Source organism: Rhea americana, unplaced genomic scaffold, assembly GCF_003343005.1.
Source record: "Rhea americana isolate MKP2758 unplaced genomic scaffold, rheAme1 scaffold_278, whole genome shotgun sequence".
Lineage (NCBI taxonomy): Eukaryota > Metazoa > Chordata > Aves > Rheiformes > Rheidae > Rhea > Rhea americana.
This window is the reverse complement of record NW_028186399.1, coordinates 565,307-581,604: the sequence shown is the minus strand read 5'-3', so window position 1 is coordinate 581,604 and position 16,298 is coordinate 565,307. Positions and strand designations below refer to the sequence as shown.

At 38.9% G+C, this 16,298-nt stretch overlaps 1 protein-coding gene across 2 annotated transcripts; it reads left to right on the top strand.

Annotated features, from left to right (window-relative positions):
• The first annotated feature begins 11 nt into the window (after positions 1–11).
• Positions 12–16,073, top strand: LOC146593860 (heterogeneous nuclear ribonucleoprotein M-like). Of its 2 annotated transcripts, XM_085308505.1 has the most exons (13): positions 12–80; positions 165–258; positions 2,684–2,881; positions 3,940–4,093; positions 5,241–5,290; positions 5,739–5,799; positions 7,206–7,307; positions 7,888–7,932; positions 8,333–8,407; positions 8,824–8,922; positions 11,640–12,421; positions 12,721–12,772; positions 14,005–16,073. In XM_085308505.1, the coding sequence occupies exons 2-13, from the start codon at positions 181–183 to the stop codon at positions 14,166–14,168; spliced, it is 1,860 nt and encodes a 619-aa protein (XP_085164631.1). In that variant the 5' UTR covers positions 12–80; positions 165–180; the 3' UTR covers positions 14,169–16,073. The 2 variants fall into 2 exon arrangements, with proteins under 2 accessions (XP_085164631.1, XP_085164632.1); XM_085308506.1 differs by lacking the exon at positions 7,206–7,307.
• The last annotated feature ends 225 nt before the right edge of the window (positions 16,074–16,298 follow it).

Sequence of the window (16,298 nt, the reverse complement as noted above, 5' to 3'; positions counted from 1 at the left end):
ACTTACTTTTTTCTTCTTTTTTTTCCCCCTCTTCTCTTCCTTGTTATTTCGCCTGTGAAATCATCTCGTCAGGGATGCGCGTAAGTTCACTTATCAGTTCGTAGCAAGACATGGGGAAACTCCAAGCTGTAAGCAGTGTTCTTAGCTGTCTTGTATCTCCACAGTGTTGTTGAATTCAAGATGGAAGAAAGCATGAAAAAGGCTGCAGAGGTTTTGAACAAACATAGCCTTGGTGGAAGACCATTGAAAGTGAAAGAAGTAAGAAAGACTTGTATCTGCTCTTTCAGTATCTTGCATTTTAAAGTGAAGGGATTGTTCTTACTCAAGTTTCATGGCTGACTAATTTGCAGATAAGAATACTTAAAGTAGGGTTCATCAAATAGAATTAGAAAACAGACCAACTTTTTTTTATTGTTTTTGCCATTGGCATATGTTCCTGAATGAGGTTGAACATGATTATCAAGAATAAACTTGATCTAAGGAATAGGGGCTGATGATAGTAATGCATAACTAGAAGAGAAAAAGCAAGATCTTGACTTTAACTGAAGGTATACTTTCTTATTTAATGATTTGGAAAAGAAACCTGTGTAAGTACTGTTTGTTCTTTATTGACTGCTTTCTGTTTTAATTATGCATCATAACGCATGCATGCTACAAACAACTACACAGAGAAGCTTTGTCTCTGAAACATTTTGAAGATTTATTTCCATTTTGTTTTTTAGAATGACATGCTTAACTATATCATGCATTAATATTTATTTATTGACAAGTTTAAAACTTGCTTGCAGTAGCTTAGATCCTGTAGCTGTGTTGAAGGTCTTTTTAAATGGTCAGCAGTATTAGCATTGACTCATGGCCATATGGTATATGAGCTATATTCTTAGCTAAGAAAACTGCATGCTTTCTAAATACTGGGAGAAGATGTGTCTGCATATGCATAAGATGGGGTATATGTGTGCAGGAGGTCTGTCCTTAGCAAGTGCTTCTTCGTGCAGTTTGAGGAGCAGTTGAAACGAAGGATGGATACAGTAAGTGACAGCACTTCCCATATCTGGCAGCATTGATTGCAAGCAGGATAATGATTTCCTGGGGCAGCAGCCTGCTTCTGGCTGCAAGCACTCCTTGAACTATTGGCTTCTCCCTGTCCTTGAAGGAAGAGGTGATACTGAAGATTAGAAAGTAGTAGTTTTGTCTGGAATTCATCAGGTACTGACCTTTCCAAGGGGCCTTTGGAAAGAAAGGCTGTTCAAAAGGGGTCATGACATGAATGTCTTTCTGTTAATGATAAACCATTAATACAGGAAGTCAGGTTGCCCTCCCCTCCCCTTTTTTTTAATCAGTCCTTGAAAAGAGGTAGTTCTAGTTTGCTAAACTCTTCCTTAAACTGTTGTTAAACTTGAACATTCCTGTTTATATGGAATGAACAGGACACAAATGACTCTTGAAATTGCCTTAGGAGCATTTTACTGGTTTGAGGGATTTTTAGCAACATTTAACCCAGCCATGTGCCACGGTCTGACTGTATAGAATGAATTGAGTTATTGTGGATGACCGTTAACATAAGTTCTGCTGACTGCCATGTTTGCTAGCTCCCTACTGAAGAACATGAAATTAGGTGACATAAAAGTTATGAGGCAGCATAAAGGTCTCTCCCTGAACATAAGGCTTTAGTTCTGTAACTGCTGCTTTAGGCTTTGTTGGAACCAATCTGATTTTAAGCCACACCTTACTTTAACAGTGAAATAGGAAATTTACACTGAGTTTTGACTTGTATTCACTCTGTGTTGTTTGCTGTTTTGATACCACTGTGATATTTTTCTGAAATAACTTTGTGAAAGCTATCCTTTCTCCTGTTTTCAAAATGTACTTTTGCTTATTCTTGAAATTCAGTTCAAGATTAAATTCACTTAAATAGGGAGGATTTCTAATGGATCTTTGTATTACAAGCTAAATCTATGTGTGGCTTCACTTTCCTTAGCAGACTTGTGATGCTGCCATGTTTGGCTCACTGAATACTTAGTTAGAAATTTTGCATTGTAACATAGATTTACCTTGTATTGTGTGGGTACTTTTCACTTTCTGTCTGAAACAAAGTGGCAATCTTTTTTTCTGCCTTGAAGTCTTTGTTCTTTATGTTCTCTAGTGTGTACTAAAATCATGAGATTCAGCACAAATAGGGGCATATCTTAGCATGATTTTAGTTTAAAAGCTGTATTTAAAGGGAGGGGAGAGGGAAGGGAAGGGGAGGTTGCCCAAATGTCTCTTACTGACATTGTATGCACTTTAAGATAAATGAGTTATAGCATTGTTTTGAAGATTCCAAAAGGCAACTGGCATTTATCTTTCAATACCTTGCCGTTGCCATTCTGAATTTATAGGAACAAATGTGAACAAACTATGAAGTTTATCTTCAGTGTTGAATAATAGATAAAACATTCTTGGAGTCAGAGTGAATTAATCAAAAGGAGTAGCTTGCAAACTTGAAGGTTACCAGTACACTGATTTAAGAATGTTTTGACAGGTGGCTATGATGTGTGAAATAGTTGGCAGCATATCCATGGGGAGTAGATAGCCCTGAAGACAGAGAAACTCCTTCTTTTGTCCGTTTTAGTCGTGCCATTGAGTCCCCATGTATTTATGGGAATATAGAGGAACTAAATACGTTTGTTTCTGTTTTTTGTAGGATCCTGATGGTGAGCATGCGAGGAGAGCAATGCAGAAGGTCATGGCAGCAGCTGGTGGAATGGGTATTGGTCCAGGTCCAGGTGGCCCTGGAATGATCAATATCCCACCTAGTATACTGAACAATCCCAACATACCCAACGAGATCATTCATGCCTTACAGGCAGGGAGATTAGGAAGCACTGTGTTTGTTGCAAATGTAAGTAGTATGTGATCTGAGAACAGATCTGGGTCTTAACTGAATTAAATCTAGTGGGTTAGGGGAGAAGTCAAGAATCATCTCTGTTGCAGTAAAACTGAGTAGTCGTTTATTCTGTGACTAGTTCTGCTCTCTTCTGAGTGGAAACAAACTTCCACTACTTTGTATGAAAAATAAGTGAGATGTTTTTCCCATGGTAGCGATACCTTTGTCACAGAAATAGTGTAGAAACAAGACGAGAAGCAATTTGTTCTTCCCTGAGTCTTTAGACCTAACTGTACATGTGACGTTATCAAATACTAAAATTAAACTTGATCAGTGAAGGAAAATACAGCTGTCTGAAGGTAGAAGAGAAAAGATTGACTAGACCATAAGGTCATTGACCAAGCTGCACAGGAAACTGGGAAACATGAAGATAGGCTGAGGAACCTGGGTTTGTTCAGCATAAAAAGAAAGCATTGAAGGGAGAGACTTTACTACCGGTCAAAAGATAGAGCCAGTCTCTTCTCAGAGGTGCACAGCAATAGGATGGAGGGCATCAGACAAAAATTGGAACATGGAAAATTCCTGTTAGATACAGTTAAATAAAAGTCCTAGTCTCTTTACCATGAGGCTCATCAAATAATGGACAGTTTCTGAGAGGGGGTATAGAATCGCTATCCTTGAAGGCATTCAGGAATTGACTGGACATGGCCGTGGGCCACCTGACCTACTTAGGCCACTTTCGAGCTTGAGTAGGGAGTTGGACTAGATGATCTCCAGAGGTCCTTTCCAACCTAAATTATTTTGTAATTCTCTGTGCAACTGATGTTACAAAATGATGACATATCCTATCTGTTTTGATGTTTGATAACGTGTATTTTTGATCCAATGTTCTTGGTTTTGTTCAAGTTTTGTGGTATTCTCTGTTACTTAAATTTTATCCTGCCTCTGTTGGCATTTGATTGTTCTCAAGACTGCTGATACTAGGAAAGTAAACTTAAGAATATTTTCTTTTTTTTTCTTTTCTTTTTTGATGGAAAACTTTATTCATACTTCTGGTATCACTTGTCTTCCAGTTGGATTACAAAGTTGGTTGGAAGAAACTGAAAGAAGTATTCAGCATGGCTGGTGTTGTGGTTCGGGCAGACATACTAGAAGATAAAGATGGCAAAAGTCGTGGAATTGGCACTGTCACTTTTGAGCAAGCTATAGAGGCTGTTCAGGCTATATGTATCCTTGAAGGATAATAATGGTAAACAGTAGGCAAACTTACTAGTATTTCCTATACCAGCTTTCATGAATTAGTAGGTAACTGTCAGTAAATAAAGGAGGATGAAAGTATGATTTTTGCTGTATTACAACTGAGAGAATCGCCACACTGTGGGAAATGAAGACATTGCAGTGGATTGAGAATGCAAGGAAAATTGAAAAAGAGAAAAAAGCCCAGCTTAAAATAGTGGGTTTTCTTTTCTCAGATGACTAAGTGGATTCCCTTTCCCATATGGGGCAATGCATTTCCAGCTCAAATGTGAAATTTCAGTCTCTATTGTAGCTAGTACTTAAATGCAGTTTATAAGAAAAGATTTGCTTTAAATTTCTGTAATGGAGATGAAGAGGGAGTGCAGTAGATCCATCTGCAGTGTAGAAAAGCTTGACCTCATGTGTTCCCCTGACTAGTGTATCTTTACATGGTGGAAGTTCTGGTTTGGTATGTATAGCAGTCTTCTAAAAACACCTATGTACAGATGGCTTACTGTGTGCATGGTCTCTCAACTGAGACTGCAGTGTGGAAAGGAGAAAAATAACCTCCTCTCCCCCCAAAAAAGTGTTTTTGGCTGCTTGAGTATTGATTTCTTTTTCCTTATGAACCTAAGAAGTTGAGACTGCTGGTTACATATTTTCAGTTCAGCTCTTGACATATGAGAGAGTTGACTAAATTCTGAAGTAAGCCACTTCAGTGAATCATGTGATATTTGTATATTCATTGATTCGGGAATGTTGGACTTAAGCATCTTATTTTCATGTTCAAAATATCTAAACATATTGATGAAACACTTAAGCATCTAGACTGGTTTGGAGACATGCAGGCTCATTTCATATGATGTCTTAATGACTTTAACCTTGGCCAGAGAGTATTTTTGTGACTGATGTTTTAAATTAAAGACATTCTTTAAATACTCAGTAATTGGATTTGGAAGCCTTTTAATTTTTGAGAAGGCAGAAGGCTTGTAGATAACCTGTGAGTGGCAGTGTAAGAAGCAAGCTGGAGGGATGTGGTTCTGTGACTGGGTTTTTGTGCTCTGCATCAGAAGCACTTAGACATTTGAGACTTTGGGTGGTTCAAGCACTTGAAAGATAATCTTTAACGAAATAATAGCAATGTTCAATGGCCAGCTGCTGTTTGACAGACCAATGCATGTAAAAATGGTAAGTACATTCAAATTCTTATTGCTCTTTGGACTGATAATGTACTCCTGGTTTTGGATGGTGTATGACTTTAAGGTTGTGGCTTATAGTGTTCTGGGTAAGCAGAAGAACTAAGTAGTTAGGAGAAAGGAGCTGGTATGTAGCCAGGTATTTTGCATCTCAGTTTTAGCTTACGGGTTGAAATATGAAAGTAAATGTGAATTCTACATAAAGATTGGCCTAATTCCTAGTGATATAAACCCGCACAGTCCAAAACAACCTACAGAATATTATTTCTGATTTTTTTGCTAGAAAAAAATCACAGATACAGTAAAGATAGGAATGCAAGGCTAAAGCAATTTTGTTCGAAGTTTGTATGAGGTTCTAGCCTACCTTCTGCCTAGAAGAGCAAGAAATGCTTTGTTTTTTTTTTTTGTTTTGTTTGTTTAATGTATTTAATTATATCTAGGATGAACGAGCTTTTCCAAAGGGAGACTTCTTTCCTCCAGAGCGACCTCAACAACTTCCTCGTAAGTCTCTTCTGTGTGACTGAGGCCCTTAAGGTTTTAGTTTGCTGTGCAGCAACTTGAATGTTTACAGCACAAGACGTTATCTGAAAGTATTTTGCTCTCAGCACTGCATTTAGAGAAGCTTCCTTTATATTTACATGTATTACTGAATATTATGCAGATTACATGTATTACTGAATTGGAGTCTGCTGGCAAACAAAGCTGAGTTGCTAATAGTGCCCCTTAGGAACGGGAAAACTGGGCTTAAGAGGTAGTGCTCTTGTAGCCCAGGATCCTTAGGAGGAAGAGATGAATAAATAGAACCCACCTAAAAAGTTAAGCGCTTTTTTAAACTTGAGGCCATGTACTTTTTTAGAACCTGGCCCCCATAAAATTCTAGCTCAGCCTTTCGAAAACTAGAATCCAAATTGTCAGAATAATATCAAAAGAGGAAATAGTAATGCAGAGTTTCTCCTTGCCTTTTTTGGATCCTTCTTTCGCCTCATAGCTGGGTTGTCTTAAAACAGTGTCGCATTCATGTTCTTAAACTTCCAAGTTTCTCAGTTGTAATCCAAAGGCCATGATGGCCCTCTTTTTTTTAAGAAAAAAAGTGAGTGATAAGTTGTGTTGTTGTAAAACAAGATTCAAAACTTCCCAAGTTCATTTTTTTAAGAAATAAAGGAAGAAGTCCTAGTCTCATTGGTAAATAATTCTTTTAAGATGTTTGTAAGTACAAGCAGAGTTTTCTTCCTGATAAGTATGAGGGAAATAGGAGTGGTGTTTCTTTTGTTCTTTCTTTGGACTTGGGAACCCTTAAGTCATTTGGGTAGAGGTAGATACAAAATCATATTTGGGAATGATATACTTCCTTTGCTCAGGGGAGAGGCTGGCTGTGTGCTCTGGATTATATAGGTGGCTATCTAATGATAGATGGATCTTTGATTATTTAAATTCTTACCTACAAGGGAAGATGTTTGGTCAAGGTGGAAATAAGCTTTTTATCAATCAAGGATAATATTCTGCAAAGTTTGGAAGTCTTTTATGCTAAATTGCCCACTCAGTTCTCCTTAGCTTGAGGAGTTGCATCACAAAATAAAATGAGGAAAGCAGTGTTCTAGCCGGATATTTTTTCAGGAGTCAGCTCAAAAACACACACGCGCACACACACACGTGCACACAAAAGCGAGTTTTCTCAATAGCCATATAGAGAGTGGAAGATGAAAAGGAATATTTGAGATAGTTTTCTAGTCTACTTCAAGACACATTACTCTGGTTTTAGTATATGCTTTCATGCTACAAGTACAGACCTAGAGGTGGGAACACAGCAAGCTTTTTAGAGAATGGAAATCAATTACTTAAGAATAAAACTTGCTGTTTTGACAAACTATGGAAACAAGGCTTTTTTGATATCTGAATATTTTCTTCAGATGGTCTTGGTGGTATTGGCATGGGATTAGGACCTGGAGGTCAACCTATTGATGCAAATCATTTAAACAAAGGCATGGGAATGGGCAACATGGGACCTGGAGGTAAGAAGATTACTCCTATGCTTTGTTTCATGAGAGCTTTAAGCTATATAGAAGGTAGATAGCTGTGTTTTGCCAAAACAAAAAGTTGAAGTGTATTAGGAGTGTTAAAGGCAATTGGGTTTTTGTTGAGCTAAATACTGAGCTTGGTAAGGGAAACTTGAACTAAACAGATTGCTCCATTTTTTTCACCATGGTCAAGGCAGCTCTCACTTCCTGACTCTTGAGCATGAGCAGCAAACACTGCAAATATACAATAAAATTTTAAAACCATCTGTCATCCTTAATATTTGTCAGTGGGCTTGCAAATCTGTGTTTAGGATATATTTAAATAGCAAAAATTTTAAAGAGCCACCAAAAATGTAGCACACATTCAGCTTTCAGTTTGTGAATGCCTGTGGGTTTTTCCCTTTGCTGCTTTTACCCCCTAAGAAGGAACTTTGTGCTCTATTCAGAGCTGTCCTGTGTAAACTCTTCAGTCCAAACAGTGGACATGCTATATGGTCTCTTTGTACAGCCAGTCTAATGGCTGAATTTTTGTAGAATTATATCTGCTATATAAAGCTCTCTCTTTTATTTTGAGGAATGGGAATGGAAGGCATGGGCTTTGGAATGAATAAAATGGGAGGTAAGCTGTGTGTGTTTTTTGTTATTGTTTTGATGTATATAGCTTGGACTGCCTGAAAGTCATGTAAACTTAATTTTCACCAAATTAGTAATTTTCACCAATTTAGTAATGACTCCTTTTGAATATTAAAACTGCTGTGATGTGGCCTATACAAGTGTATGGAGAAGTGTTAAATTTTCAGAGAAAGCATGACCAGTGCTTTAGTCATTTGACTTGTTAAAATTGCCATTGGTTTAGGAGATAAAACAGTCTGGTCAGAATTTGGTCACGTCTTGTGAATGTGTGTTAAAGTTATCTTGGTGCCTGTGGAAATGTTTTTCAACTTAGCATTTACACTTCACGAGATAAGCTGTTTCCACAAAACATCACTAAAGTATTGCTGTCGAATATTTCATTTCAGGAATGGAAGGTCCTTTTGGTGGCATGGAAAACATTGGTCGCTTTCCAGCTGGAATGAACATGGGCAGAATGAGCGGTAGGTATTTGATTTTTTTTATCAAATTCCACGTAATCTCTGAAAGTTTAGTACCGAGGAAACTCTCTAGGTTGGCCCGTTTCCTTTCCCCAACTTTTATTGGAAGAACTCTGGGCTTACAGATGACACAGTATTCGCAAATTCCTCGTGGCCTCTAAATCATAGAAAGAGTAATGTATTGGGACTGTCTTGAAGGCCTGTTTTAGAATGAGATAAACTACACTATGTCTGTATTCAACAGAAAAAAAAAACTTAAGAGCAAAGTGACTGCCTCAAATGTGGTTGTCTGTGTATTGAGATGAGTCCCATTTCTTGTCTCAAGAGGCGTGATAAAACTTTGCCTTACTGCTGCATTAGGCCTAAATTTTTCAAGGTTAAAGATACCCTGAAGAACATATTAAACTTAATTTTTACAGAGATGGATCGTGCAATGGGTGGAGGATTTGAGAGAGAATTTGGAAGAAATGAAATGGGAATGTCCCGTAGTTTTGGAGAAACCTTGGAGAGAGGAATAGGTAAGTACGCTATGATAAGGAATTCTAGTATGTGTCCTAGCTGAACTATACATAAAAAAATCATGCATACTCTGTTCTAATCTAACAGACTAAATTTTTTAAAGAGCTTCTGTAGTACTTTTTGATCAAACTCCTATAACTATACATAAGACAGCTATATAACCAGTAGTGATTTGTAATGTGCTGTGTAACGGGAGCCTGATAGGAAAAGGGAACCTTTCTGGCTGTGTAGTAAACTGCCTTGTGTCCTGAAATCTCATACTAAACTTCCATATTTGTGCATGGCAAAGAGGAAAATTGACTGATGCGTTCCCAAGCCTGTAACATAGTTTGCAGCCAAGACAGCTGGGAGGGGAAATGGGTATAACCTTAATTTCTTTGCCTTCCTCCCAGACATTGCAGGAACCTGGTGTAGCCTCATGCATCTAATCACTGAAGAGAACACCATTACTATGCAGCTTCATGAATTCATGTAGTACTAAACTTTGTGCTCTTAATGTGGATCTTTCCTTCTGAAACTCAGTGGGAAAGGAAGACTATCAGCATAGCAAATAATGTAGTACAAAATAGTACTTGAACTGAGCAAGTAGAGCAGTGCTTTTCTGTGGCTGTAGTAGCTTGGAGATGGCAAAAAGTATTATACTTCATGGAAAGCTTCAGAACTTGAACATTTTAATGTCTTCCATGAGCATCTGTTCCTCATGTGTACAGTTTGATTCTGCCAGTTGCTAGTATGTTAACCTCTCCTTAGATTGTTCTGCTATTACTGTGCTTTATTGATCTAACTTAAATTCATTCTTAAAGCAAAATGTGCTACGTTGTTGCTGGCAGAACTCAGAGGTCTGGTTTTGTAAAACTGGATCTCAGCTGCAAGGGGAGAGGAATCTTACTTTAGTCATTCAAAAGGACAACATCCTTTAGAAGTGAGGTTGCAAAGCAATACAGCCTGACTTTAAAAACTTCCAGAACTTAAAGCAGCAATGCACTGATTGTAACACATTGCATTATCGTTTCTTGATATAGCGTAGTACAGTCAAAAATAACTTTCTGGGAGATAATCTTTAAATAGGTAAGCCATGTTATTGCACTCACTAAAACACTTCTGGAAAAAAAAGGAGGAGCACTAGAAAAATAAGAGAACTATTTTTAGATTATGCTTCACTGACAGCTGCCCATTTTTGAAGTGCTACTGTTGAGAAGGTGGGATATTGTCAACAAAATCCTACTTCTTCCCACTGTGTAATGTCTAGCTTCCTAGCAAGCTACCTGCTGACTCTGGAAATACTGGACTACAGTAATCAGTCACTTAAAACTGTAGAATTTCTGAAACAAAACTGAATGCAAATGTCCCAAAGTAGGCAGGCTTTTACTCTTCAACTTACAGAAGGAATTTTATTTGCTTTATAACTGAATCGCAGCACTTAAATAACCCAAATTTGGCTCTGCCTGCTTGCATGGGATTTCTGAGAGGCTCTAAAGTAAACATACAATGTTACTAGCTTTCCACTGAACAAACACTAAATGTTTGTTGCTGTCCTTTCTTAAAAAGAAGCTTGCTCAAATACAGGTGTCACATAACCTGAAACCGTTCTGCCTTACAAGATATTCCTGAAGCTCAAAAAACAGGAGCAAGATGAGTGCTGTTCTTAAACGTGGTTGCTTCAGGCTTCTTAAGGCATAGGTTCATCTTATAGTTGTATTTAATGAAGAATAACAAGATAGTTTTTAAACTGTTTAAGCACACAGGTATTTTAAGACTTTCCCTCAAACTGTAATCAAGCTTAGGGTTTTACTACAAAGCTGCAGTGCTAAACTTGATTTGATAAATAAGCTATGATCCTTTGTACAACAGCAAATTGGCCTAAACTACAGGGAAGTGATCCTTTCCGTGTAGAAAGCAGAATATTCTGTAGCAGAGTTGGAAGAACTTAGTCAAGATTTTGTGGCATAAATCTTGAAACAGTGTTCCTACTTACATTTTGTGGCACAGGCAACCTTCTTATGCTTCTTGCTACATTAAAAGGCCAAGCATGCTTTGTGAATTTGTAATGGTCATACTATTCTTGTATGGATTTTTTTTTTTTACCCTCCATTTTTAAGAGCTGTGGATAGAGATAACTCTTAGGTTTGGGGAGGCTTTTCCTGTAACTCTTGTAACTTCTTGTAGCTCACTCTTGTAATTCCTTGGCAGAAGGAATTTTTGAGCTACATAGCAAGGATGATGCAGTTTCATTCCTCTTCCCAGCAATCAATGCTTGAAGTGTAATTTTATCTATTAATTGATTATCCTTGCTGCGTTATCCCTGGTGTACTTCAGTGGACAAATATTACCTAAAGTTTAATATAACATACCACCTTTGCCTCCCTGATTTTGTCTGAGGTCTGCATACGCCTTCAGAATCTTTTCACTTGTCTTTTGAAATCTTCATGTATACGGAAGTTAAACATCTTGGAGAAGGGATGAACTTTTTCCTTCTGAACTGTAGTATGTGTATGAGATTACTACTCCCCGTGCCATGATAGTCTGTGTAAATACCACCACCACACTTATGGCCTGAAATACAGCTTTGCTTCACATTCTGCAGCAACAGAACACATGGCATGCAGTCACTTTTCTGTTAATAGTAGAGCTTAAAGCATTTGGGGAATGCAAATATATATAATCAGCTTGGTTTTGTCCATGTTACATTACTGATAATCCATGTGTTGTATTCCAGGTGGTGGAAATGCCAGCATTCCTGGGATTGAGAGGATGGCACCTGGCATTGATCGTATGGGCTCGGGAATAGAAAGAATACCTTCCGGGATGGGGCACGGGATGGAGAGAGTAGGGTCAGAAATAGACAGGATGGGTCTTGTTTTGGATCGCATGAGTTCCAATGTGGACCGAATGGGTTCAGGAATTGATCGAATGGCCCCTCTGGGCATAGATCACATTGCTCCTAACATTGAGAGGATGGGCCCAGCTATTGAGAGAATGGGTTCTGGCATAGAAAGAATGGGTTCTGGAATAGGCTTTGGTATTGAGAGAATGGGTGCTGCCATTGATCGTGTCGGTACCACTATGGACAGAATGGGATCAGGTGTAGAACGTATGGGTTCTGGCATGGATAGAATGGGTATAGGTATGGAACGTATGGTCCCTGCTGGAATGGGAACTGGAATGGGTCAGGTCATAGAGAGAATGCCAGCTGGTTTGGATCGCATAGGTGCCACTCCTATGGAAAGAATAGGAATAGATCGCATGGGTGCTGCTAGCATGGAGAGAATGGGCTTGGAGCGCATTGGAGCCACTAATATGGAAAGAATGGGTCCTGCTATGGGACAGGGCATGGGAGCAGGCATAGATCGAATGGGACTTGCAATGGGAAGCAATTTTGAAAGAACAATGGATATGGAACGTGGAAACTTTGCAGGCAATTTTGCAGGCTCCCTTGGAGGAACTGGAGGACCTGCAGCTGGGGTGGCCAGAAAAGCCTGTCAGATATTTGTGAGAAATGTGAGTAGCCTTCTTCCTACCTTTCCCTCATTGATCATGAAATTAATGGTACTGAGATGTTGGCCACCTCTGTGCTTTGTTGGCTTCGGTTAGAATAATACTGGCTGCTGCCCAACGCAAAATTAGTTAGGCTCTTGGGAGCTGAAGCCAGTCTTCAACAGGAGAAAACTGTCTTCGTTTGTAAGTGGTTATGCTGAACTGTGGCTGCCCCTGAATGGAAAAAAACTGTTTTGGAGAGTTGTGGTACTGATAAGTCATTCAGTAAATCCTCAGTAATGGTCTATTCTTCTTTTTCACAGCTGCCTTTTGATTTTACATGGAAAATGTTGAAAGATAAATTTAATGAATGTGGTAAGTTATTTTGTCTTGGCAGTCTTTACCAATTACTGTAAGAGCTGGTATGACTTAAAGTAACTTTTGGCACTGTACGTCCCTGACAGTAGTATCTTAGTTGAGATTTTGCTCAGACTTGGGGAAATACTGGCTGTTAACTTTCACTAGTATTTGCAGTGTTTTTATCTCCACTAGGCCAGCTAGAGTTCTGCGGTGGTGAAAAGGAATATTGTGACTGGCTAGTTGATAACCTAGTGAACACATGCTCTTTCTCAGCTCAGTGCTTTGTTCTCTTCTCCATCTCAGAATTAGGAGGGCTTGATTTTTATCCTGTGGATAGCCTCTTTGCAGTTGCAGAAAGAGATGAGAAATAGAGATACTGAAGTAAGCCCAGGACATTGGATCAGGCTCTTTTCTAAGAGCCAGACGTTGAGAACTGCTGAGATACATCATGGAGTCAGGTAGCTGAAAGGATTTATGAATGTAGCTTGATATAGATAGGTCTAGTGTGCTCAGCTCGTGAGATGTTTGATGTTAGCTTTAGTAAAGCTAACCCCATACAGACATCCTGCTCACTACAACAGTGACAAATTTCCAGTGTTGCACTGTGGAATAAACATACTTCTAGAGGACTGAGAAGCATCATATGGTAATTTTTTATGCTATTTCCTTAAAAAGCATAATGGTTCTCAGACTTCATGGGCATGTCTTTCCTTTCTGGTCTCCTGCTTGCTATGGTACCAAGAGAGGAGCAAAATGGAAAAGCAAGACTTAAAATACTTGTTTTCCCTGGACTGTAGAGTTAGTTGGATAAAGTTCTGACTTGTTGAAATTTTGGGAGATTTTTTCATGGCAATAGTCACTGCCCAAGCCTTCATCCTTGATACCTGATGCTGCTTGCCTGATGGCAAAATCAAGTTCCAGCCTCATTAGCTACAATGTTAACTAAGTGTTGGCAAGCTGGACGGGGGCTGTTAGATTGCACTTTGCTCCGTTCAGCTACTTTTGATGCAGGTATTTGAGTTCAAGAGAACCAGTTTGAATTAATTCATCTTTTAAACTGAGTACGCTCCTTTAAAAGAGTGACTTGGTAAAGTTGTCTTGCAGCTTAAAATTTCGAAGTAATGGCAGTTTTTAAACTTCCACTTCCCTTGCCTGTAAGGTAGAGAATGTCAGAGTTGATAGAGTTCTGTGGTATGTCCTAAGTTAAACAAGAAAATTTTTTCTTTTTTCTTTTTTTTTTCTTTTAGGTCATGTGCTGTATGCTGATATCAAGATGGAGAATGGGAAGTCTAAAGGATGTGGTGTGGTTAGATTTGAGTCCCCAGAAGTAGCTGAGCGAGCCTGCCGTATGATGAATGGGATACAGCTTCGTGGGAGGGAGATTGATGTGCGAATTGATAGAAATGCTTAAGTAGTTGCCTTTTTAAGACTTATACCAGATTTTTGTTGAATTTGTATTTTTCTTGTTAACCATTTTAATTTGACTGGATGTAAAGGTGTTAAAACAATTCAGTTGCTTTCTGGAGTAATTTTAATTACTTTTTTAACAAATGGATTTCCATTTTACTGTTTTTGCATTGAAACTGCAATGTGCACAATCTTTTTTTGTAGTTGTGGCATCTTGTTGACATTACAGATGTAAACAGTATGACTTTGATAATAAATGCAAGTTAAAGCTTTCAGTCATTGCATCTGTTACTGGCAGCACATCTTATGCTTGCAAAAATACCTGTAATCTGAGCTCAGTAAACTAGAACTTGTATTTCCTGTGAAGTGTCAAGAAGGAATGTTCGTCTCGGTTGTCAGTTTATGACGGTATGAATCAGTCTTTAAAATGATAACTTGCATATTAGCAGTAGTATTTGAATGTCTTCAGGGTATGAGGGACTTCTCTTCCTGTATTAAGATGTAGTAGATTAGCATTATTCTAGCAAAAGAACTGGAGTTGGTCACTTAAATTTTTCTCCAGTGGCAAGGCTGGTTGTAAAAAAAAAAAAAAAAAAAAAATGCCTATTGCAGAGGCAATGCACACTGTTCATTGTTCAGTTCCAGTGAGGGGCAAAGTACAGTCTGTAAGTGGGAAACAGCTGCTGCAGGTGAAGAGAAAAGATGGGATTTTATACCTGCAACAAGTACAGTTTTAATGTCCAGCTACAGAAATTAAAATTGATTGGAGGGGGGAGTTCTCTTGGTGGGAGAGCTGAAATTTTATACTAAAGACACGATTTTTTGCCCTTTCCTTTGTTTGAGGTCTGCAAAAGTTCCAAGACTAACTTCTAGTTACAGTAACAGGAAATGAATAAAGGAAATGAATAAATGTTCTCCTTAATGGCCTTGATTCTATCTGCAGTACTCTGCTGCCTGAGAGACACAAGGACTGCTTATTAAATTCATGAACAGGCTGTGTTGCGTAAAGACGTCATCCAAGCTGTATCCCAGTCAGAAAGGATAGACATTTGAAGTGTTAATCTAGTGCAACAGGCTGAAGTTTAACAAAGTTTTCTTCCGGTGAAAGGTCTCCTGGCTTGTTTCTGAGATGAGTGCTCTGTGATACCTAATGACTGAATTGTGCTGCGAAGGCTGGAGTGGTGTGGGAGGTCTTAAATGTGGAAAATTCATTGAGCTAGATACTGGAACAGTTTTTACAGCTACACTGTGCTGGGGAGGAAGGAAAGAAAAAGCCTGGTAACTGGCAGCTTTTGGTCTCCTTAAGAACTCTTTTCTCCACTTTGCCCCTGCAGTAAGTTTCATGAAAACTTACTGTTCAAGAATGTCTTCTCTACACTTCAGGGTTCTGAGTTACAGCTTCACCTTGCCATTCTTACTCAAGAAAAGGCAGCATAAGAGTTTCCCACCTTTTCCAACAGTGCGTTCTCTCCCCAGTATATTTTCCCTTGGCTGTACTGATAGAAGTATTTGTGGGGTAAAACTGTTGAATCAAGAGACTCGTTTGTAGTTCACCGAGATTTTACATTATACATCATTAATGAACAGTTTCCTCTCACACAGCTGTACTGCTGAAAGGTAAACGTAGCAGAGAAGTGTAGGAACAACAAACCAGCTTTGCTACTGCAGAAAATGTAGATGATGGACTGTATGTTGAGTAGGTAATGATCACTACACGATGAGCTGCTACAAGAAGAGGAGAAGGAATAGTGGCTGGAAAAACTTTTGAGGAGAATCTCAGGATGCTGCTGACATTCCAGAGTGGTATGCTGGAGAGAACATGTGCAGACACTTCACTTGATACTTTGTACTTTAGAGGAGAAAAAAAAATACTGCATTTTACTTCATAATAAAAGAGATGTTAGTTAAACTTTTGTTCTGACTTTCATTGTAGCTAGCCTTTCTGCTGAGATGGGGACGGGCTACCTGGTGCGTGAGACGAGTTCCTCGCGGACTCTAACCTGGGGCTGGTTCGCTTTTGCTGCCCCTCGCCGCTGCCCCGGCCGCGCTTCGAGGCAGCCGCGGCTGAACGGGAGCCCGGTAAACCGCTGCCTTGTTTCCTTCGCTTTCCCGTGCTCTGTCGCTGACGGGAGCT

Excerpts from the sequence above, each read along its gene's own strand:
- LOC146593860 (XM_085308505.1), top strand. The coding sequence starts at position 181 with ATGGAAGAAAGCATGAAAAAGGCTGCAGAGGTTTTGAACAAACATAGC. Across the intron at positions 2,882-3,939 it reads GCACTGTGTTTGTTGCAAAT|TTGGATTACAAAGTTGGTTG; the intron begins GTAAGTAGTATG and ends CTTGTCTTCCAG. Across the intron at positions 5,291-5,738 it reads GACCAATGCATGTAAAAATG|GATGAACGAGCTTTTCCAAA; the intron begins GTAAGTACATTC and ends AATTATATCTAG.